The sequence below is a fragment of the Microtus oregoni genome, unplaced genomic scaffold (genome assembly GCF_018167655.1).
Source record: "Microtus oregoni isolate MIOR12 unplaced genomic scaffold, Mior012 000047F_ref0000412, whole genome shotgun sequence".
NCBI lineage: Eukaryota > Metazoa > Chordata > Mammalia > Rodentia > Cricetidae > Microtus > Microtus oregoni.
This window is the reverse complement of record NW_024543221.1, coordinates 5707227-5732805: the sequence shown is the minus strand read 5'-3', so window position 1 is coordinate 5732805 and position 25579 is coordinate 5707227. Positions and strand designations below refer to the sequence as shown.

At 42.0% G+C, this 25579-nt stretch overlaps 1 protein-coding gene across 1 annotated transcript in view; it reads right to left on the bottom strand.

Moving 5' to 3' along the window:
• Positions 1-25579, bottom strand: part of Dnah14 (dynein axonemal heavy chain 14) — a 257032-nt gene that overhangs the window by 137492 nt on the left and 93961 nt on the right. The window contains exons 28-37 of the mRNA XM_041635247.1: positions 24825-25056; positions 24258-24311; positions 19301-19446; positions 17517-17585; positions 15994-16180; positions 14987-15063; positions 11955-12126; positions 7442-7531; positions 4706-4840; positions 784-999 (exon numbers count right to left, since the gene is read on the bottom strand). Coding sequence (XP_041491181.1) covers positions 784-999; positions 4706-4840; positions 7442-7531; positions 11955-12126; positions 14987-15063; positions 15994-16180; positions 17517-17585; positions 19301-19446; positions 24258-24311; positions 24825-25056 — 1378 coding nt within the window. The remainder of the gene's footprint in view (positions 1-783; positions 1000-4705; positions 4841-7441; positions 7532-11954; positions 12127-14986; positions 15064-15993; positions 16181-17516; positions 17586-19300; positions 19447-24257; positions 24312-24824; positions 25057-25579) is intronic.

Below are 25579 nucleotides of genomic sequence, written 5' to 3'. Positions count from 1 at the left end.
ATCTAACACAGGTTAAAGTCTATATGTTAGATAGCTGAGAAAACAAGGAAAAGTCTGTATACACTCCTCACAGATACCATTTCATTTCCAAATAGTTTGGATCTATTTTGGGGTAAATTTGCAGAGATGAAGTTCAAGAAGACTGAGGTCTGGTTGTATTCTCAAAATTGTCCTAAATTGTATTTGTATATTACTTTATGAGCTAGCAAATGCAGACTATTATTTTCTATCTTTGCTAATCTCTTTGGTTTCAAATATCACCTTTTGCTAATATAACTTACCTACTGAAAATTACCAATAATCTTACTTATTAGTTACAAGAACAAAACTTTTCATTATTTGCCACTTATATTTACCATTTAACAAATTTTGAATCAAATAGTTTATTAATTTTTTAAAACCAAACTATCATTACTTCAATTTTTAAGGTTCACTAGTGATACTTAAACCACCAGGTTGTTCTCTATTGAGGTTTACTTCCCTTTGTACTCCTTTCAACACAGTTCTCTCCACCTTCATTCTATGGTTTACTGACCATCTGGAAACTCAAGAGTAACACTGTCTCAAAAATCCAAAAAAAAAAAAAAAACCCACCAAACCCAAAACAAAACAAAAAGCATCAAAATACTTAACAGTGTACTGCCTACTTTAATAATATAACTTTTCATAATACTTTCTCCTTTTATATTAATAGGTAGCTAATGATGTTTTAATAAAATAGCTTGAACTGTGCAACTGTCTGTATCACTCAAGGCAAAATACTAAATTCCACACCAAACTTACATTAGATAAATCTGTAATTCTTGACATTAGTCTAAGATCACTGTCGTTCTTGGAGTATTCTGCAGTGCTAATGTGCACAAAATTTCGAACTGCTGCTGACAATAACCCATCACTCCATTCCATGGTATTAATGTTCAACTGTCCATATAGTTCACTAAGGGTGATACATTTTGGATTCAAAACACAAACATCAACTTTTCCTTTTTTTCCTACAAGCTGGGGGCAGGAGGTGAGAAATTCAGCATTGTCTTAAGAAAAATTAGCTATAGTAGCACAATTACTTACTTTTGTTGCCAACAGGTTTTAGGCAAAATCTTTTACATCAAACAAGTTTCTACAAAGGTAGTAATGAACAAGAAACAGTAAAAATGGACATGTCTTGTTTAAGTAAGGCATACTATAAAAACCATTAAAACAATCTAAACAGTACAAGTAGCTCCTTCAAGAAAAGGCCCTCACTGTACTCCATTGCAGAAAATATACTTGGATTGGGATGTGGTTTGTTGGAAGCCAGGGTGGAGGATAGCAAGACAGGGAGCAGAGTGTTCTCTTAGTCTACTTGGATCTTATACACAAAGTTTTAACTTGCTTGGGCTCCACCTAGAGAATTGTCCTCTGTCTCATCTCACTCAGATTTTAACAGGAAAGACATGTTGTTGGGAAACACAGCTCACATAAGTCAAGGCCAGAGATTATGGGTACAGATAGGAAAGTGATGGGAATCTCTGGGAAATAAGACAGTAAAAACCCCAGCTGTACACGCAGAGGAGCTGTGAGAATCACTTACAAGATGCCTGTACACAGCAGGGTGTAGCTCAGAGGGTAGGACCAGAACTAACCATGCTATTGAAGCTAAGACACACTCAATCCACATTAATTGGTACTTAGTATGGTATACTAATTTACTAGGGCTTCAGCCTAGGAGCCTTAAACTGATTTTCTTCATAATTCTAGAGGCTGGACACCAATTGTATCTGGTTAGGGCCTCTTCCCTCAGAGCCACGTTCTACCGTCAACTCTGTAAAGAACTTCTCTCTAAATACAGTTGGAGTCGGAGGCATTGTAAGTCAGGGATTAAACACATAAATTTTAGGGGACATGATGTAGCTTACAGTAGATATCAATATAAGTCTAATATAATCACTGAGGAAAAACTGAAAAAAATACAGAAAAGAAGATGAAAAGGAGATTGAAATGATACACTAGGAAAAATCAAAACTAGGTAAAAAGTAGTAGACTGAGGAACAAAAAGGTATAAGACATAGGAGACAGCAGAAAACAACAACACAAGTGCTGAGCCATTGAATTAAATGTAAATGGATTAAATTTACTACTTAAAAGGAAAAGAACAGTATAGTGGATAAAAGGCTAAGATATGCTCTAAACATATACTGCATGCAAAAGGCTCATTTTAACACTAAAGATAAGAATTCAAGTCATTTAAAAATAAAGCAAACTTGTCTTCAAATAATTATTTCAGAAGTGAAAAGAGGGTAAATATTTCATATATGGTAACCAAAAGAATACTTAGCCACTATAACAATATACTTTGTGTAATAAGTTCATTAAAGAGGAAAAAATACTGTATATTCATGGAAGGATAAATTTAAGGCGATATAACATATACACCCCAAAGAACAGAGACCCAGAATATGTGAATATTCACGGGTCTATATTGTTACTTGAGACAGCAATTCACTTTCAGTAATAGATAGGACATACACAACTTCATTTTGTTTTTGATTTTTCAAGACAGATTTTTTTTCCTCTGTGTATCCCTAGTTGTCCTGGAACTCATCTGTAGACCAGGCTGGCCTCATACTCAGAGATCGGCCTGACTCTGCCTCCCAAGTGCTGGGCTTAAAGCCCTGAACCACCACCACCTGGCTTTAAATCACAGCTTCTATGTTTACATTTCACCTGAAACTGTATATCCCAATTTAATCCTACCCCTTTAAAACATTCACAAACACCAATCTAACAACCCTATCCTGTATTTGTTTAACTTTTTAACTATACTTATAGTGTGTGTGTATGTGTGCACACACACATACAAGATCAGAGAACAGCTGTGCAAGTCTGACTTCTCTCCTTTCATCTTGTGGGTCCTGGGGACTGAACTGGGTCATTAGGCTTGGTGGTAAACAACTTTACTGTCTGAGCCTTTCTGCCAGCAAATTTTGTGTTTTACTTCTTGATGAGCTGCCTGTTAAGTCGTCTTTACAGGACTTGTCCACGTCAAACCACTGGACTGAGACTTCTGGTGCAATGTTAGCAATAGGGGTGGAAATGGTCTATCTCACTCCTGGCTGGAGGAAAGGCTTCCAGCCGTCACCACACAGGTGTGAGGGAACTGTGGCTATTCCATAAACTCCCCTATCGGGTTGAGGAGTTTCCTGTCTATTTCTGGTTTTCTGAATTCTTTTCTTCTAATTACAAAGGGAAGTAAAAAGCCACCACATTCCTTTTCTGTGACTTGACGTGACCACGCGGCTTCTTCCTCTTGTTCTATTATCTCCTGTACTAAACTGGTTTAATGTTGGACTATCTTGTATTTCTGAAGTGACTCCCACTTGGTCTTAGTGTACAATAATTCACTGCTCTTTGATGGCAATTATTGCTTAAGAACTCAGTGAGATCTGTTTAGAAGATGAGTTTATTAAAAATGATTAAAAATGAGTTAGAAACTACAACTCGAATGGCTCTGAAGAGAAGATTTCATATTAACAGAAAAATATGCATATAACTGTGGTGCTGACTTTCTAAGATGTGGAGTATACTATCAACAATAAAATAAAATCTTTAAATAATTAAAGTTCACATGGTTTAGGGGAGCATTTTATTTTATATTGCATTAGAATGTGAACTGGGTGGTAGTAGTGCACACCTTTAATTACAGCACACAGGAGGCAGAGGCAGGTGGATCTCTGAGTTCAAGACCAGCCTGGTCTACAGAGTTAGTTCCAGGATAGTTTGGACTATACAGAGAAATTCTATCTCAAAGAAACCAACCAGCCAACCAACCAAGCAACCTTCTGAAAACAAACATAAGGGACTTCCTGAGAATTCACAGACATCTAATATTTATTTAATAGTAATAAATCTATCAAAACACAGCATATTACATCAACCAGACAAAATAAAGACTAACGATCATTTTAGTTTTCAAATTTAATTAAATTTTATGTGCATGGGAGCTTTGTCTGCGTGTATGTCTATACTGTGTACATGGCTGTGTCTGTACAGAGACCTTGGGAGAGGGTAACAGATTGTCTGGAATAGGAGTTACAGACAGCTGTGAGCTGCCATGTGGGTGCTGAAAACTGTGCACTGGCCCTTTGAAAGAATAGTCAGCCCTAAACTGCTGAACCGTCTCTCCAGTTCCCTAACAATCATTATATACATTCCAATCATCAAAAATCCAACGTTTTGGGGAACAGAAACTTACAAATATGCTAAAAAATTTCTAGAAAAAAGTTTCTAGAAAAAGTAAATTATTAGAGATAAATGTAATATCATATTGAAAAACTAAATGCATATTCAGGTTAAATCAATAATAAAAACTATAGTTGACATACTCTTGGATGGGTAATCAATTTAATAACAAAAGAAAAATTACTTAAATATTGGAAATGGGGTATAATTAATTTTATTTGAAGATGATTGACTTAATACTCAGGAATGAATTGGGACTTCAGTTAAGTAGCTGAATACAAACTATACAAATCAATCATGCTGCTTTACACTCCTCATCACCAGTGTGCTATCCAAATGTCAATGTTCTCACTGCAATGGTTTCTCAGTACAAAACTTCTAGTAACAAATCTAACAAGTACTTAATATACAAATGTAGAAAGAATAGATATGTGTACCGAAGTATAAGCTATGCAGAGATGGAAAATGTTTTATTTAGAAGGTTTACCTTTGAATCAGATTGCCTTTCTTTAAGTGATAAATTAGCTGCCACAGGAAGGATTATTAATGCTTTTTCTAAAATCCTCCTGGCGGTCGTCTTCCCTCCACCTGTTGGGCCCACTAGTATCACACCGACACAAGCCTAAAATGAAATTCAGATTAGTGTGCTGGGGAGCGATTGAATGTGTCTCTATAACACACCTCTGCCTGTTCCCATGCCCTCTTCCTTCCTACGACTCTTCAGTCCACGGTTGCCTGGCCCTCCACTTTATTGTATTGCTTACGGCTGAAGTGAGAAGAAATATCCTAATCAAAGAATACTGTTAATTCTTGGTGCTGAATCCTTCCTCCTGATCTCCTCCTCCCCGCTCCTTGAGACTTTCTGAACTAGGCTCTGTCACAATGATTTTTCTCTTCATTTTTTATTTATCTTTCCACGCTAAACATCCCCAGGCATTCGCGTTGCTTGCTCTTCTTCACTGTTCCTTTGAGTCTCACCAGTTCGGCCTGAAGCAAGACCCAGGTTCTCATGGCTCTCCAATGGATATACTTTCTCAGTGCCTGCTTCAGTGAACATTTCCATCCCCATCTCATAAGCTTCTCAGCTCAGTATAACCTCACATTTGCTTCTTTTCCAAACGCGATGCTTCTTTTATGGACCAATTTCTCAGAGTAGGATATGCATCTTTTTCATTCACCTCTTACAGTTTTATTGATTCTAGTTCTGGTATTTGGGGGAGGGGCTCCCATGCTGTAATTAGTGGCCTCATAAGCAGAAAAAAAAGGGCAGGGGGTAGAGTCTGTGCTAAGATGCTTGCCTAGACTCCTCAGTTCAATCCCTAGCACCACACAAACACAGAAAAGAAAAAGCAAACAAATTGCTCATGTGTATGCTCACTCCCCATTCCCAGTCACTCCTGGGGCAGATGAGCGCCATCTACTGACACACAGCAAAACCATGATGTCATTCCAAACACAAGCAGTAGGTTTGTTAGAACTGAATGAGAACTGGCACTGTAGCACTGCCAACTTCATCAGTCCTTATCTTGAACTTGACATGGTTCACATTGAAGAAAGATTACATCTGTGAAAAACATGCAAACAAACCCTCCCCTAAAACTAACAAAAGGCCCCACTTTCCAAGAACAAACTTTGTTCCCCTCTATATCTTTATTTCTTGGGTAAAAGCCAGGCCCAGGAATGATCATGTCTCCCTCCTAAGAACCATCCAGCTTTCCTTGAGAGTAGCATTCAGATGGACATCAGCTCACTGACTTGCACTACCCCCTCCTTACGGGGTGACGTAAAAGTCTGTGCACGCCTGGATTGATGGTTCAAATATCAAGTGGGGGGCGTCAATACAGATACTCAGAAGGATCCCACCTGGTGCGCTAAGGTGGACTCAGGTGGGCTGTGGGGCCAGTGCAGCTGTTTGGACCTAGAATGTTAGATGGGCATTCACAGCTGGGACTGATGTTTAGGGTGGTCTTGCTCTGCTGTTCAGTGATCTGATGATGAAAGCCTTAAGTCCTAAATGAGTATGGTAGTTTGAATGTAATTGGCCCCCATAAACTCACAGGGACTGGCACTATTAGGAGGTATGATTTTGTTTTGGAATGGTAATGTATATCCTGTGCTATTATATGTTAGGAGCATGTAATCTGTTTTTTTAATTTTTATTTTATAGGGAATTATGGTTAAGAGATTGCATGAATCCCAGAAGAAGCTTTGAACTTTGAGTGTTAAAATATTACTCAGACTGTTAAAGACTATGGGGCCTTCTGAAGTTGAACTAAATGCATTTTGCATTATGACATTGTTACAAGCTTATGGAGGCCAGGGAGTTGAATATAGTAGTTTGAATGTAATTGGCCCCCATAAACTCATGGGAAGTGGAACTATTAGGAGGTATGTTTTTTGAAGTAGGTATGGACTTTCTTGAGAAATTGTCACTGTGGGGGCAGACTTTGAGGTATCCTCTGCTCAAGCTACACTCAGTGTGACACTCACACCACTTCCTGTTGCCTTCAGGGTCAAGATATAGTTCCTTCTTTACTCTCCCTTCCTTCTCCAGCACCATGTCTGCCTGCACACTGTCATGTCCCCCATGGTGATAATGGACTAAATCTCTGAAACTGTAAGCTGCCCAATTAAATGTTTTCCTTTATAAGAGTTGCCATGGTCACAGTGTCTCATCACAGCAGTAGAAACTCTAACTGAAACAATGAGGTAAAACAAATATATTTAGGTTATAGGTCCTATAAGCAAGATTAATTAGTGGTCAACATGCATTGCATTCTTGGGGAAATTCACCAGGAGCTAAGACAGTATATAAACGAGAAGTGGATGACCTTGGGGGTCATTTTTGTGGGTCCCTGATATTCCCACATACTGTTGGAGCAGAGACATCAGCAGCTCATGTTTTCAAGGATGTTAGGCAGGCTTTGGGGTGAGAATGATGGGGATTGACTGCAGAGTCTCGTGTATGCTAAATATGCACTCTACCACCGAACTACGCCCCATCAAGCACAAATTTGGTAACCAAAATATGTATTTAAAAGTCTCCTTCAGAAACAAAGTTTAGTTTTTTTTGATGCCAGTATTCTTTTAAGACTAGGGCTGTGTGCACTAAACTCAAGGTTCTTAAAGTACCATAACCCCTCTTGATTGTTCTGTGTGTTCACGTTTGACTTTACTGACTGAAAGTTCCCTAAGACCTGCTGCCGTCCCTTTCTGTACTCACCTGGAGCTGATGGTACAACTGTATGATCTTCTCTTTCTGAGGAGGCCAATGTTGAAAGTTTAATTGTTCTGTTGCAATAGATATTGCTTTCTGAAAGAATATAAATGTATTAAAGTGTATTATAACTTGACTATCCAGCCACCCATCCAGCCTTCTATCTATTTATTGCAGTCTTGGGGACAAAACCCAGGCCCTTGTACAAAGCAGCCTAATGATGTACTGTGCCACACCCACAGCCCAAACCCTTCAATTGTAATCCTTCAGAACCCCTTAGCTATTTATTAATTACTAGAGTTGTTAAGAGTATTCTTCATTTTTTTTTAGCTCACCAAGTTCTGTCCTTGAGAATAATGAAAACCACTATTTTTTCTCACCAGAAATATGCAATACATAGAAAATTTTGTATTCACAGACCTTTGAACAAATTCATAAACCCTCCCCTCAGACTAAGAATCATCACTTTCAGATTTATTAATACACAAAATCATATGCACAAAACAACAAAAATGGATTCTGCATGCTGTGTTTATACAACAGTGCACATGTTTTTAACAATAATAATAAAAGAAAAAGAGGCCATCAATTTAGGAGGGAGTGAGGTGGGACATAGGAAGGGCAATAAATAAAGCCAAAGGGACTGTAAGTCCAAAACAGCCCAAAACAGAACAAAACAAAACCCCTGGAGAACCAGGTTTCCTTCCACAGGAAGGTTTGTGTCTAGGTAGATAGGACTTGTACGTCATCTCCTGTCTGCTCCCCATTCCTTGCATCCCTACAATGAGACAGAACAAAGCAGACAAAGGAGACAGCGTAGACAACTGCACAGAGGAGAAAAGGCAGTTCCCAGGCAGTGCTTAAAGGTCAATTCGACAAGGTGATACAACAGGCCTAAAGATGTTGGCACCCAAATATGCTGTCCCTAGTGCTGTAGGGTAAATACTGATAGATTGAAGGGAGAGGCACACACACTCCAACACAGCACAGCAGAACGCTTAATCTTTTACTGTCAGCGTTAAGTGGCAAACCCAGACGAAGCTAACAAAGAAATGTCAGAGCTAAACCGTACCCTGGACCAAAGGTCCCAGCAGACAATCATAGACTACTCCATCCAGCAGCTACAGATACATAGTCTCCTTAGTGGCACATGGAAAACCCTCCATATACAGCGTATAGTTGGTCACAAAAACAAGCATCAACAAATAAAAACTGAGATCACATCAAGTCTCATTTTGACCACAACAGCATAAAATCAGAAAGCAGCCACAATAGACACTTGGGATACTAAACAGATGCGAAACAACACGGTCCAGAAAAACCTCGGGGTTGTATGCATGCCCCTGGGACTGCGTGGGTGTGCACGCAAGGGCGCGTGCATTCACGTGTGAAGACAACCGTCAGGAGTCAGTTCCCTCCTTTCACTGTAGGATCTGGACACCAAACTCAAGCTGGCAGGCTTGACTGCAAACACCTCACTGCGGAACCATTTTAGCAGCCCTGAAATTCTAAACTTTATTTAGACAAATGATAACGGCAACACAGTATACCCCAAATGCCGCAATTAGAGCAAAAGCAGAATGTAGAGAGGTTTATAGGAAGAATCAGCCACCACCAGAAACAAAGACTTTGGGGCTGGAGAGATGGCTCAGTGGTTAAGAGCACTGCCTGCTCTTGCAGAGGACTTAGGTTTGAGTCACAGCACCTACAAGGTGGCTCACAACTGTCCATTAACTCCAGTTCCAGGGGATCTGACACCTTCTTCTGCAAGTACCATGCATGACATGCTGCATAGACATGCATGTAGGCAAAAACACCTAGACACATAAAAATCTAACTTCAAGAGAGGGTTTCAAATAAGTAACCTAATATTGTACCTTGAGGAATTAGCAAACAAACAAGCAAGCAAGAAAAAACTAGAGTAACCCAAATTCCAAGTTATCTGTAAGGAAAAATATTGAGTAAGTGCAGAAATAAGCAAATAAAGATTAAAAATACAAACGATACATGAAAGAAGCTTTAAATCAGTGTTAATACACGGGCACACGTGGAACGATGGATGTGCTTATGCATGCAGATGCATATGGTCAGCAGAAGACAACCTTGGGGTCATCCTCAGAAATGTTGTCCACCTCCTTTGAGACAGGGTCTCTCCTGGAGACCCTGGAGCTCACTAAGTAGGTTCTGACTGGCCAGTGACTCTCAGGACCTGTGTCCACTTCTCCAGCGGTGGGTTTTAAACGTGCGCTGCCATGCCCAGCTTTTTATGTGACTTGCAAAGGTTCAGACCCAGCTCGTCAGGCTTACAAGGCAAGCATTTTACCAATTGAGCCTTTGAAGTTTTTTTTTAAAAATATAAAATTAAAAAAAATCTTTAACTAGACAAAGAAGTGAGAAGAGACATGTAAATAAAACTAGAGCCATAAAGGAGACATTATGATAGATAACACAACCATAAAAAGCATTATTAGATAAAATTATGAACTATTGCTTGCCAAAAAAAAAAACCCCAGAAGAAATGAACAAATTTCTGAACATATACAACTTACTGAGACTGACCAGTGAAAAATTCGATGCCTGAGGAAGCCCATATAAATAAAGGATGAGATTGGATCAATAATAAAACATTTCCCATTAAAGAAAATCCCAGAACCAAATGGCTCCACAAATGTTTAAAGATTTCTTCTTGAACTCTCTTTTAAAGATATGAAGGGAAAGAAATCTTTTAAATTCATTGTTTGGGGCTGGCACTATTTTGCTATCCAAACCACCACAATAAAGGAATAATAAAGATCAGTATCCTTGAGGGATAGGGTTGCAAAATTCTAGCGAATGAAATCCAACAGCACATTCAAAAGAGGTTTCACTGTGACCCGCGGAGATTCACTCCAGGGATGCAGGGTGCTCTACAGTACAGAAAGCAGTGGATGTTCTCACACTGACAGAATAAGGGACCCAAACCATTCCATCCCCTCCACAGACACAGGACAAGCATTTGCTTAGAGGAAAGTCTAGTCTTTTTTTAAAATAATAAATTATTTTATTGATGTCTTTCTATATAGGAAAGCTAATGTCTAGGCCTAGGGAGATTTTTTTTTTAAATAAATCAGCACAGAGACCACAAGTGAAGACGTAAAATACAATAAAGTACAATTCTTTTTTAAAGTAAATGTTTTATACAGTAGAGACATATTTATTGAACACCTTTATACACACTATGGTTACTTCAGATTTGAGAGTCCACAGGAACACAGCCCTACAGACACGGGGCGAGCAGGCTGGACATGGCGGCTCACTGTGGTACTATCGGTGAGGCAAGAAAAAAATCAAGAAGAGGAAAGTCTAGTCTTACAAATTTCCATTAGTAAAAAAGAAAGCTAATTTTGAATTTCAAAAAATCTTTCTCAAAAAAATGTAAGTCCCAGAAGAAGACAGAAAAAAAAAATTCAAACGTAAGACGAGATTGTGAGGAATCTGGAAGCAGAGGCTAGTTAGTTAAGAAAGCAACATGTCAGACCAGACTGCATACATCAGGAGAACATGTTACAGGAAAATCAATCGCAAAAACATGAAATTGAAAAAATCAAAATAGTGCTTTGTTCAATTCCGCACCAACCCAGTCTGAAACGTGATAGAATGCCTATGTCTGTCTAGCTGGAGAAGGCTGTTCTAAGGAGAACCAGAGTTAAAATTCTCTTATTTTCAGACCATAACAGAACAGTTATGATCATACATCTACTCTGAATGGGTCTCAAGAGGAATTCTTGTGAGCCTTCTTGCAGTATCCCTGGTCATGTTTGCTACATACTTCAGATGTGCTAAAAAATAGTATGTAACCCGTGATTGCCAATCAAGTTAATTGCATATACTGCTGATATGTAAAAAGCAGCTCTATTGTTCTTACTGAAATATCTAAGAAGAAAAAACACCCCTCAAGTCAGGTCTAAGACAGAGCAATCAATCTGTTTTGAAAGTCTGGACAGCTGGGAGACAGGAAGCAGCAGAAGCAGAAGAGAACAGGAGAACAGGGGCAGGTGAAGGCAGAATATGCTGGATGACCCGGCCGCCTGATGAAGGAAGCCAGGTTCTGTCCATAATAATTTTGTTTTTGTACATAAGGTAATGGCAATTAAACACTGGCTTTGCTCTTAGGGGAGCAGCTTGGGAAGCCTTGTGGATACACTCCAAATACTGTAGACCCTTACTTACCAAACAGTTAAATGCCCCTCATAATAGGGAATAAGCACCGTGCTATTACAGGGAAACCCAAAACCCACATTGGCACTTAGGAAGGAGAACTCAGCATACAGCAACCCCACTGTCTGTTCGTTCTTTCCATTCACTAGTCACCGTGTGCTTAAAGTCCCTTCCCCTCCCCTGGTAAAAACATGTCAGCAAGTGCTTTGCCCCTAATCCTGTGACGTCCTTGACATGAGTAGAGTATTTCAGAAGGAGCCACTGTATTTAAAGCCACATCAACCTGAGAGGGACCCGGCAGTGCTTGCCATAGCTGTGTTACCTCCAAGGCAAGGTGACAGACTTTTGAAACCGTTATTCCAGGGAAAGTATCTTCCATGATCTTTTCAAAAGGTGGGGCGTCTTCGGGAAGGAACTTTGATAAGCTAGCTTCTTGGATTGCCTCGATAACGATCAGAGATTCGTCTGCTTCTGAAAGGCTCTTGCCGCAGTCGCTGGAGAAAACAAACATGCCTCGTGTCTGCAGCGCCCTCTCTGTCCCCAGACCCTCTGCGACCCTTGTTTGCTAAATGAAAGCAGTTTTGGAATCTCACCTAAGGAATGCAAGAGAGGGAGCTCTTGTGGGCAGAAAAAGCTACATCTCCCCAGGGATGAACTCACTGCTTAATCCCGAGGATTGCTGGATGCTTTTTAACATGGGAAAAGAATGAGTTTTTCCTTGATGGTAAAAAAATGTTATGATTCTTCATTTTCATTTAGGGAAGATACTAATTGCATATTCAATGTCTTTAACAAATAAAGGAATTTTCAACTTTCCCTTTTCTTCATTAAAATGTTTTTTGTTGTGTGTGTTTAGTATACATAGAACTGTGTTTCACAAGAAAAGTTTACATGAGTATATAATATACATATAATCACTATATTAGATATATACATGTATATACATATACTGTATAATACACATTGAGATCATCCCTTTGACATCCCTTTCCCCTTCCTATTAGTTCCCTTTGCTCATCTACAGTTTTATGTCTACTTTGATATCATATATACTCTTATGTGATTTTATATATCTATATGAAATCTAGGAACTACAAATGAAAGAAAATATGATATTTATCTTTCTGAAGTTGGCCTAACTTTCTTGACTTGACTTAAACTATGCTCTTATTTTTAAGAGGAGTTTATCCTACGCCAGCCCTGTCTGGATGCCACCATTGCTGTGTGCAGCATGACGTGCAGATATTGTGCACCATACTTTGTTGTTTTTCAAATCCATAAAAGTTTTTTCTAACTTATTCCTATATGATCACCTTTGAATATTTTTGAGATAAGCAGATCCGTATCTGTTAAAAATGTTCTTTTGGTTTTTTTTTTTTTTGTTGATTCTAGTTGTTTTTTTTTTTTTAATGTGTGTGGGTGTTTGGCCTACATGCCTACACATAAAGATGTATCACCTGCATGCAGCATGCACAGAGGCCAGAGTAAAACTTGTTACAGATAGTTGTGAGCTACCTGCCACATGGGTGCTGGGAATTGAACCCAGCTCCTTTGGAAGAGCAGCCAGTGGTCTTAACTGCTGAGCTATCTCTCTAGCCCCTGTAGATTCTAGATTTTGAGTTTTGGTTTTAAGCGCCATACAAAGCCTGTGGTAGTCAGTGTTGATTATCAACACAATTGGATACAGAATGAGCGTGGAGACAAATGCCTTCTCACGGCTGGGAGTTTCTAGACTGTGTTAACTTTGTTCCGCCCAAATGTGGGTGATACCATCCTATGGGGTTCTGGACTGAATGAGAAGAAAGTGAACTGAGCATCCTTGATGCAGACACAATGCGACCAGCTGCTTTGGGTTCCTGCTGCCATGATGGATTGTTGAGTCAACACCAACTTTCCTCCTTTGAGTTGCCTTAGTCAAGTATGTTGCCATAGCAACAAGTAAGTCACCAGCAGAAGGCCCATGGTTCACTTTCTAGCACTGGGGGAAGAGTCTTTTCTCCTCCAAGAATATTAGGGACAACTCGTTCCTTCTGATAGTTTTATGCTTGAAGTTTGTTTACCTTTAAATCCCTCAACTGTTTTAGCGACTGTCTGGGCAAATGCTGTGGAGCATGGCTCCCACTTGACGTTTCTGCAGGCAGTGGCTGCATCGAACTCTCTGGTCTTGGTGATGGATTTATGACATACTGCATTTCCCAGGCATGCGGCCCTGCCTCCTGACTTTCTACATTATTTCAACACTTTGCCCATTGACAATCAGTGCCACACTTTCAACTGTTGAAGTTTTACAATATAGCTTAATCCTCAGAAAGGTATTTCCCTTTAATTTCTCTTGTTTTTCAATATTTTAAAACTACCTTTATTTTTCCATGTGAATTTTAGAATCAGTTGTCTAAAAACAAATACTAAAAAAACCCTTTGCTTATTCCTGTATTATGGACACATGCAACCATGCCAGCCTTTAATGTGGGTGCCGGGGATTTGAACTTGGGTCCTTGTGTTTGTAGAACAGGCACCCATGCTGGGCGGTGGTGGCGCACGCCTTTAATCCCAGCACTTGGGAGGCAGAGGCAGGCAGATCTCTGTGAGTTCGAGACCAGCCTGGTCTACAAGAGCTAGTTCCAGGACAGGCTCCAAAACCACAGAGAAACCCTGTCTTGAAAAACCAAAAAAAAAAAAAAAAGAACAGGCACCTATATACCCACTGAGCCTCCTCCTCAGTCTCCCTATTCTTAATATCACCTTTCATAAACCAACACTGGATATGTTTGGCTTTTGTGATATTTTATGATATTTTCTGTTAGAAGTCCTATTAATTTCAGTTATTCATATCTGATTTTCTCCTTGCAGTCTTGTCAGCACCAGGGTCATCCACAGGTACCGAAGTCTGTGGATGTTCAAGTCCCTTACATAAAGTGTTGTATTTGCTTATCTACACAAACTACACACTCCTCCCATGCACTCTGAATCTTCTTTAGAACATTGACAATGCCTAACACAGCACTGACATTGTGTTACTAGCCACGGTCCATTGATTGCGGACAAGAGAGGTGTGTACCAGTTTCGTGCAGGTACCATTTTCTCTTTCTCATTATTTCTATTCTAGATGGGCCCTACATTTCTCTGCATGCTTTATTACACATCAGGAATGCAGACCTTCTAAAGAACAGGCCCCACTAGGGATCTGGAATCCATGACCTGGTTCATTTTTGTTCTTTTGATACCACTAAGTTCCTGCCAGTCCATCTTAGTGTGGTAGTCTGGTAGCTTCTGTTTTTGTTTGCCTTAATTAAAATTCTACAAATTATTTATGTAACTCTCTGAACCTTGCACTAAATTCAAATGTCCACTGACCATTTATACTCCTGTTTCTTCTTTTCTGCCATTATTAAAACTGTCTTCAAGGTCTTCATGCCAAAATCATAATGCTCCTAAAATAGAGTATTCAATATCTGAGTTACTATAGTTCTCAAGGGAAAATAGAACCACTTAAGACAGTCACACACATATGTAAATTAATAACCATCTAGTTTGTAAAAGGAGATATCTGTATGAATCTAAAAACCCCAATTCTGCCTCCAATGCTTTTATTTCTCATCTAAGTTAGCGCTTGCCTTATGTCCGTGTCCTTTCTTCCCTGCCTCCATTCCTCCCTCCCTTTAGAGTTTTACTGTGTTATCCAGCCTGGCCTTGAATTTTTGGACTCAAATGTTCCATTGTCTCAGCCTCTCCAGTACTGAGGACCAAAGGCATGCACTACTGAATTCTGGAGAGCCGATTTCTTAAAAGAAAGAGTGGTAAGTGTTAACAATTATGGGGTCCCAGTTACACTGTCTGAGCACTAGGAAGGGGCACGGGAAAATAACAAGAGGAAAGGAAGACTTTGGAGAGAATGTGGTTCGCTGACCAAACCATTTCGTGTTAGAAACACATACTCAAATCCCAGAGCAATTCTCAGGAAGGTGTGGGACTCAACTCAACTGCCCTGGTAACTGAGCTTCCCAGTGCAGTCTGCTCAGTTCTGCCCTGACAGAGTCAGGCTGAGCGCCTGTGCTTTCACATGTCCTTCAGATCACTGAGATGTGCACAGAGCTGCAGAACATGGATCCAGAGGCTAACATCCACGAGCAGAGAGAGAAGATGTGACCTGAAGTAACATATATGCCACCACTTTCTCCAGACCTGCGAGTAAAGGCCGAGGCCCATGGATACACAGTCACGTTGAAGAAAGCAGCTCCCATCTTATGGTGGGCCCGGCTGGTACTGCCAGTTCCTGGCCGATAGCAGAAATGTCTTTGCATCACCTTTCATAACCAGCTTTATACTGTCTATTACATATTTGGAGAGAGGCAGTTCCTCACCTGCTTTGACAGCTGCTTGCTGGCTAAATCGTAAAGGTTAACGAGCTTTCCTGATAGTGATCTTGAAGATTTGAAGCCAAATGAGAAGAGAATTATTTCAGTGATCATTTTGTGGTGGGGCACCATCATTGCCACCGGGCGAAACAGAGATTTTAAGTTCCCTGGGAGCTCAACTCGACCTCTATATCTAAAGGGAAGAAAAACAGCAACAATAATAAAAATCCAACCGCGCCCTGCATTTTTTCCAAATGTGAAATGCAATTACTTTGCCCCCACATAATTCCATTGGCTTTCTGTGTGACCCATATATGGAAATCAGTTTACAAGGTGCCTCTCACCTTCCCTCCCACCCACATGCTATGCTAGCCTATCATACGCCTTGTCTTTCATTGTATGCTTCACCTTGTCTCAGACCTTTCTGCTTCCTGGGGCCAAGGCAGCACTGTTCAATGTCTGATGAACCTAGCCCAGAGTCAGAGACTAAGTGTAATCACCTGCACGGACAGGGTGGCGATGTTACATCCATTCATAGAGAGAGGCGGTTGTGGGGCTGTGTCAGCTCTACAAGATGGAACTCATGCTTGGCGCCATGATGAGTAATCCTGTGGCTGGACAGGTGACAGCCCAGGGAGAGCCAATCGCGGTCACTCTGCACACCACTAAACTGACTTCTAAGGCCTCATCCTTACGCCTATAGAGAAGCCCATTTTGACCCTCAGCAGAGAAGCCAGGTGGTGATGAGCACAGACTCACAACTGGTCAAGTTGGAGACAACAGGAGACAGCCGAATCCTCGGCCTTGAACGACATCAGTATCACACCACCCCCTTCCAAGACTCAAGGGTCACCATGGAAGAGCAGGCATGGATTTCTAGAGGTGACTACGAAAATGCAGTGTTTTACAGGGTGCTCATGACATAAAAGGTAAAGGCCATCTTTTCAACTAATTTTTAGGTAGATGTCACATAGAAAGCCAATAGAATTCTTTTTTGAGGAAAGTATATAGTTTCAAGTTTGAAAAAGTCTACACAACAGGGCGGTTGGACACATGACCTCCTGATGGTTGCGACAACATGAATGTCTAAAACCTGGCTAAGATCACATCAAATGAAACCACATGATGGATGGGGAGGAGGGCACTGAGTCCCATCCCTATTGGAGGAGGTATTGGTAATGACGGCTGCCGGGAGCGGAAGAGCTTGAACAGTGTGGCCCCTGAGGCTGGCCACGCTCCAAGGGACAGCCCACACCCAAGGGTATATGGGTAGCACTAACTGGATTTGATTTCTTTTTTAGAATGAGGACACAAAGTTGTTTGCGCGTAGAATAAGGGATGGATCTGGGAGGAGTTAGGGTGAGGGGTGAATGACATCTAAATACAATGTAAGAAATTCTCAAAGAATTAGTTCAAAAAAAGATTCTGGAGGGTGAATGATAGCTACATGGTACTGGACAAGCCCACCCACAGAGAGGGTTAAAGGGATTTCGTCTGTGTATACTGTCATTAGACTCGTTAATATTTACCCAGGATTTAAGGTGACAAACATGGCACATGACATATTGATTCGTAGTTCTTTACCATCCAGTAGAAATCTAGAAGACAGTAAAGCATTCATTAAAATCATTCCTATAAGCCAAGCGGCAGTGGAGCAGGTCTTTAATCCAAGCACTCAGGAGGCAGAGGCAGGGAGGCAGCTGGATCACTGTGAGTTCGAGGCCAGCCTGGACTACAGAGTGAGTTCTCGGACAGTCAGAGCAATGCAAAGAAACCCTGTATAGTAAAAAAAAAAAAAAAAAAATCACCCTCCAGGCCTAAGGGTATTAAAACTTTAATGAACCAGGGAATTTTCTTAAGGCTTTATTACACTTAAATCCAAATAAAACTTACTTAACAACAACACAGAGAGGAGGAGGTAGTGTCCTGTTCTGAGACAACGCTGAGTTCTGCTGTGATTCAGGAATATCTGACCCTGTCTAAAGATGTCTGAGAAGCTTTGGGCCTGGGTGTTGGAAGGCACCATTGGACAAAATGATCCACACAGGGAAGTGACCCTGGGAAGCCCTCAGTGTGTTGGTCCTGCAAACTCACTAGAGCACATCAGCAGAGCACAGAGTTCCTGCCTGGAACACAGCCCATGTCCAGTTACAACGTGGGGGCTCAGCGCTGACTGCCCTTCCTGCAGACCCGGGTTCGGTTCCCCACACTGGCATGGTGACTCCCAGTCATCTGTAACTCTAGGCTGAGGGTTTCCAGTGCCTGTGATGCACAGACAATACATGTAGGCAAAACACCCATAAAAAATAAATAAAATCTCAAAAATAAAAAGAATATATGCAGACAGCTGTGAGGCAGATGCTCTGCCCTAAACATCACATCCTGTCGGCTACAGCACAGGCAGAGACAATGGCAAGAATTTCTGGGGTGGTTTCTTACCGAGGAGGACAGTGTAAACATGAGAGGCAGAACGACCAGACACAGCTGGCCAGTTCTTGGGCAAAACACTTTGTAGAGGTCAAAGCAGAGAGGAGAGTGGTAAAATGGGGGTTACTGTACCCCCATCTGTGTCCACCTGTAGGCCCAGGTAACACTAACAGCATGAAACCAATCAGAGCAGAGTCAGCACCATCAGCATGATTTGGAAGGGAAAACTTGTTTATTATTCATAAACAACAGTAACCCTAACATACATACATTTTCTTGTGGTTTTTTTTTTTTTTTTAAAAGAGCACCTCAGTTTAGAATGGTGAGCTGGGACTTCAGGGATGCAGCCAGGATTTCTGTTTTTAAATGGGTATAGAATTAAAGAAAAACAAATTCATGTAGAATTACGGAAAAATATTCATAACTCTTGTTTGATTTCTTTAAGTGTAATATCCTAAGATAAAAGAGATTCTAAGATAGAAAAAAAAATTAACTAGAGTATATCTGCATAGAGGGCTGGCGGCTCCAGGCTACTCCAAAGTGTAAAAGGAGGGTGGATACCTTTAAATTGACATGAAAGTTGAGTGTGCATATATATATGTACATATATATACACATTGTGTATATATACACAATATGTATACACACATATATACAAACATTCATACACACACACACACACACACACACACACACACACATTTCTCCCATGTTATTCGCCAGAGGAAAACATTAAAGGCAAGTGTCATTCATTTTGCTGCATGCTAAACAAACTAAACCAAATAAAAACTCAAAGACCCCAACACTTAAGAAAAGGACTCAGCACTAAGTAAACAGTAAATGTGTATCAAATTCCATCCCAAAGGAGTAACCCATGCATAAATACCTCACAGAGTAGCTGTCTTTTGCAACCTTGATGGTTAGGATCTGCGAGGCAATGACCGAGAGAACTTCTATATCTATCCGGTTGAACTCATCGAAACAGCACCAAGCTCCCGACTGCACCAACCCGAAGAATAATTTCCCCATTATCTTAAAAAAAAAAAAGGTTGATTACAGAAACTATAAAGGCGAACACTTCCACCTGGATACTAAATTGTATGTATTCTTCTCATCTTCCCCAAGCCAAGTTAAGTATCTTTTGCATTTTTCTCTTCATAGAGTTTAGCAGTTGCTTCGACTCTTGATGACTTCACCGTGTTTCTTTTGAAAGCTGAAACACACACAGCAAACTCCTGCGTTTCAGGACCATTGGCAGGAGCAGCTGATGGCCAGCTGCACAAAGCCAGTTTAGGTCTCAGAGCTGCATCCTAGAGGCGTTTCTATGACCCTGTTGCAGCAGATGGGAGTTACGTGTCAGAAGGCAGATGTCCTTCTCTGGAGCAGGCAGATTCCTTGTAGTTTAGTGTGGTCTATAGATGAGGCAATTGGTGCTAGGGGTGAGGGTGCAGGGGAGGGGATGGGGTAGGTAGGGGTCGGGGATCTTGTAAGCAGGTGTAGTTGAAACACTGTTGCAAACTGTTAAAAGCCCTATTACTATCAACGATAGAATTCTAAGATCTTAGCGTCAGCACTCTTCTGGCGCTCATTTTCCTGTAAATAAGGTGATGAAGGATGGAATAATTTTACTTTGTTGGATTCCTCCTTGCTGTCCCAGCTGTGCCTTGAGTAAAAGGACTCACAGTTGACCCCAACACCAAATGTCTAGAGTACTGCATCGGTGCTTCAAGAAAACCACAACACAACTGTTGCAAGGAGGGAGGGGCTGCCTGTTTGTGCTGGCCACCAGGCTAGTTTAGCCCCGAAATAATCACACAGAAATTATATTAATTAAATCACTGCTTCGCCCATTAGCTCTAACTTCTTATGGGCTAACTCTTACATATTAATTTAACCCATTTCTATTAATCTGTATATCACCACAAGGTCATGGCCTACCAGCAAAGTCTCAGTATGTCTATCTCCAGCAGTGGCTCCATAGCGTCTCCCTGGCTCCGCCTTTCTTTCTCCCAGCATACAGCATAGGCTCAAAGCAGTTTCTTTATTCATTAATGGTAATCACAGCAGACAGAGGGAACTCCCATATCACACAACTGCAGCTGATTGCCTCATTCCTGGTGGCACAGACTTGGGAGAAGTTCAGAAATTTGGGCCAGTTTTTTTGTTTTTGTTTGTTTTGAACCATCACCGGCCTTGTGAACACTAACTGTAACAATGTCTGCTGGGGCCAGAGGGAGCGTTTCCCCTGACAGCCTAGCCAGGGAACTGCTCTGACAGACACTAAAAAGGGAGCCTGTGATTGTTTCAAGCACAAACCTCTATGGCTGTGACTGACGCCAAAGGCAAAGCCTAAGCACCCTCCTGTGCTCACTGGGTGAGTCTGACGGAAGATGGGACTTCGGTGCTCCTGCCGCTAGACGGCAACTTTAGGTCCAATAATAGGTGTCTTCATTTGCTTTCTACTGGTGTGATAAAGACGTGACCGAAAGTAACCTGGGGAAGAATGGGATTTTTTTTTTTTTTTTTTAAGGCTTAAGTTGTAGTCCACCATGCAGGGAAGTCAGGGCAGGAACTGAAGCAGAGGCCGTGGAGGACGCTGTTTACTGGCTTGCTCCTCATGCCTTACTCCACTACCCTTTTAACTTAGCCCAGGACCAGTCAATCACCAGAGGCGCCACCAAAGTGAGTTGGGTCCACCCACATCAGTCCTCAATCAAGTAAATGTCCCGCAGACTTGCCTACAAGCTAATCTGATGGAGGCATTTTCTCAGTTGTAATTCCTTCTTTATTGACCCTGGCTGTGCCAGGCTGACAAAAAACTAACCAGTAAGGGCTTCTCACAAATGGTCCTTTCTCGCCTGTTTTTAGCACTGTGGGCTGAGCTAGCGATACGAAAGTAGCCACGGAGACTGAAAAGTAGTGACAAAAATAGGCAGCAACAGCAGCAGTGGCAGAGTTGGCAGGCTTAGCTGTGCACGTGGCAGGTTAGCTTGATGGTTAGCAACCGACGAGCAGCAGCGGACAACTCAAGAGCAGCCAGCAAATGGCACATGGCAGGGGGAGCAGGGACAAGGTGGAGAGCAGAAACTTCAGGGTGAAAAGCTCCAAAGATCCAGGAAGCAGGCACTGGAAGAATTCACAAAACTAGGAAGTCTATAGGGACAAGAGCATAGGCCCTGACTGTAACATTGGCTAGTGTTAAGGGTTAAGGAATCCTGACATTGAGGCCACCATGCGAACCATTACATTGGCTAATGTCTAAGGTTGGAGAATCCTAATAAGGGCTGTTCGGAAATTAAAATGTAAGCTGCATTCATAGGCAGAGGAATCTCAACTTCCGGGGCCTAAATAGGAGCTTTAACACCAACAGGACAAAGCACCCTGATACCAGAGGCCTGTGGGAGGATGGTGACATTGGAAGGTGCCACCGGCTGCTGCTCCCTCCTGCACACAACACTACCACCAAACACAGAGAGAAACGAAAGCTGCCAAAAGCCCAGCTCTTGAAAGACTTCTTGCCTAGACACAATTTTCTATTCATGTGGAGCAAGAGGACACACACCAAGCTGATTGGCACCACAGATAAGTGAACCAAGCCCTGAGCACCAGGTAGGTCCCAGCCAGACTCAAGCCTGCCCAGCAGAGAGACACAGCTGATGGCCCAGCAGAGGCACACAGTGACAGTCAGTGACAGTCCTCCCAGCAGAGGCACACAGTGACAGACAGTGACAGTCCTCCCAGCAGAGGCACACAGTGACAGTCCGCCTGGCAGAGGCACACAGTGACAGTCAGTGACAGTCCTCCCAGCAGAGGCACACAGTGACAGTCAGTGACAGTCCTCCCAGCAGAGGCACACAGTGACAGTCAGTGACAGTCCTCCCGGCAGAGGCACACAGTGACAGTCCGCCTGGCAGAGGCACACAGTGACAGTCCGCCTGTCAGAGGCACACAGTGACAGTCCGCCTGGCAGAGGCACACAGTGACAGTCCTCCCGGCAGAGGCACACAGTGACAGTCCGCCTGGCAGAGGCACACAGTGACAGTCCGCCTGGCAGAGGCACGCAGTTGACAGCCTGCCCAGCAGAGTCACACAGTTGACAGCCTGCCCAGCAGAGGCACGCAGTTGACAGCCTGCCCAGCAGAGGCACGCAGTTGACAGCCTGCCCAGCAGAGGCACGCAGTTGACAGCCTGCCCAGCAGAGGCACACAGTGACAGTCCGCCTGGCAGAGGCACACAGTTGACAGCCTGCCCGGCAGAGGCACACAGTTGACAGCCTGCCCAGCAGAGGCACACAGTGACAGCCTGCCCAGCAGAGGCACACAGTGACAGCCTGCCCAGCAGAGGCACACAGTTGACAGCCTGCCCAGCAGAGGCACACAGTGACAGTCTGCCCGGCAGAGGCACACAGTGACAGCCTGCCCGGCAGAGGCACACAGTTGACAGCCTGCCCAGCAGAGGCACACAGTTGACAGCCTGCCCAGCAGAGGCACACAGTGACAGTCTGCCTGGCAGAGGCACACAGTTGACAGCCTGCCCGGCAGAGGCACACAGTTGACAGCCTGCCCGGCAGAGGCACACAGTTGACAGCCTGCCCGGCAGAGGCACACAGTGACAGCCTGCCCAGCAGAGGCACACAGTGACAGCCTGCCCAGCAGAGGCACACAGTTGACAGCCTGCCCAGCAGAGGCACGCAGCTGATGGCCTTTCCTCCTTTGGCCAGCAGCCACGGGCCTGCGTTAACCAGGCCAACAGCCTTCTGTGAACACTAAAAAGCCGCATTGAAGTCTGTTGGTTTGTAAATACCTACCAGGTTAAAGGAAACAGTCAAGCAGAGCCAATGCCAAACAAAACAAAAAACCTTCATGGGCAGAAGAGAAGTTGAGGAATGCCTGGGTTCTCAGGTATAGAGAGGGGAGAGAGAATACAGCACATGGGTCTGGGAGGGTACAGAAGCTTCTGGAAAAAGCAAAAAATCAGATACCTTTGTATTAAGTGTCAATATTTGTTCACTGTGGGGTATTTTGGGCTCTAATCAACATGTAAAACAAGTTACAGAGTTGGGAATGTGGCTCAGTTATAGGGCACTTGGCACCACAAGGGACCTGGATTCAGTCCCAGCAGTAGGATACAACGCCCCCAAACTACGGTGCTGTGACAACTAGAATTCAATTTGTATCTGACACATAGGGGAGCATGAAATTTTAATAAAAGTATTTCAAGATTTTATTAGACATGTCTTAGACAATTATCATTATTATGTTTACAATTCTTTTTGATGTTAATCACTGTAACTTCTTTGAGTTTTTCAATTACCTTTTCAGTAACTAAATGTTCAAGGTAAGAAACATTTGTATTGTTTTTTATTTTAGTTTTTGGTTTTTCGAGACAGGGTTTCTCTGTAATTTTGAAGCCTGTCCTGGAACTAGCTCTTGTAGACCAGGCTGGTCTTGAACTCACAGATATCCGCCTGCCTCTGCCTCCTGAGAGCTGGGATTAAAGGCGTGCACCACCATGCCCAGCATGAACATTTGTATTTTTATTAACGAAGAAGCACAAGCACGTGCTCTGTGCAAGTGAGGTTTTGTTTAAAAAGAATCCCTCCGTCATAAACACTGAGAATTAACGCTTTAAGGAATTAAGTTGAACCACTTTAAAAATGGTAATGTTTACATAATGTTTTAACTTTCAATTAGGTTCTAGGCTTATTTTCTCTATTCATTAAAAGACTAATAGTATGTGTACTCCTACCAATACATTTTTTGGTATTTTTCTTAGTTTCTTTAATTCCTCAATGAATTACTTTTCACGCACAGTTTATTTAAGGATATAAGCTTACGCTTTACCTTATAATCCAAATCTTCAAAACAGTTGAACACCACACAATGTTTGCCATAGCTCTGGAAAACAAAATACTGTTTTAATATAGTTCTTGAGTGATGCCATAAAATAAAGATGTTTAAACTGCCAGAGTAAGAAAATATTTCTATTAAGCTTTTCGAGAAAAAAAAACTTAGTTTTAAAAAATGCATTAGACATCAAGTTTAGAGACCCACAGAACTAATAGAGGAAGCATGAGATTGGTTGCTGCGGGAGAGTTGGCTATTTCAAGCTTCAGTCATGATTTACACAACAACAAAACCATTAGGACAACAGAGCAGAGTAGAAATGACCGCTTCCCTCCACCTCCCGCCTGCTAACTGGTCAGCTCCTGCAGCGGTGTTCCAGAGAAACACGAAGACGATGGCTTAGCCAGACCTTCCTGTGCTAGGAATTCACAGTTTAACTGATGGAGTGTTTCATGCCATGAATGTGTTGGTAAATACAATGAACATTTTAACAGTGGGAATAGTGTAAACTTAAGATACAATTGAAGTCTGTATGACAAACATCTGGATACAGTAACTACTTACTCTCGCCAGGTCTTTAATAGTCTCAGTTTTCCCTACAGCTGCCGGCCCGGCATTGCAGCCTCCTAGGTTGAAGGACAGCGCTGTGGTGAGAGTCAGCCAGCATCGCTCTGTGAGGGGCGTGATGACCAGCCTTGGTGCACAGCCCAAGTACTCATAGCCGTAAACAAAATTGGTGTTTCCTTGAGATACGTAACACAACTTCTGCTTTTCATCCCATTTATATCGCAAATGCCTGAAAGCAATACTCAAATTATTTCAGCAAAAATAGTTTTTTTTGCATATAGAAACATAATCATTTTAAAACAATTTAAATAGACCCATAACCCCTCATATTAAGATGCAATAATTAAAAATCTCCCCAAAAGCGAGCCCAGGGCCGGAAAGATACAGAGCAGAATTCTACCAGACTTTCAAAGAAGAACTGATGCCAACACTCAAGCTACTCCATTAAATAGAAACTGAAGGAACATTTCCAAATTCTTTTTATGAAGCCACTATTGCCTTGATATCAAAACCATACATAGATTAAATAATAAAGAAAAATTTAGGCCAATCCCCCTTATCAACACAGATGCAAAAATTCTCAATAAAATATGTGCAAACTAAATTGAACACATCACAAAGTCTTTCCGCTGTGATCAACTTAGCTTCATTCTAGAGACATAGGGCAGTGCAGCATGCCCAAATCAATAAACAGAGTCCACCAATAACAGACAAAAAGAAGCACAGGGGGTTGGGGGGGGGAGAGGCTACAC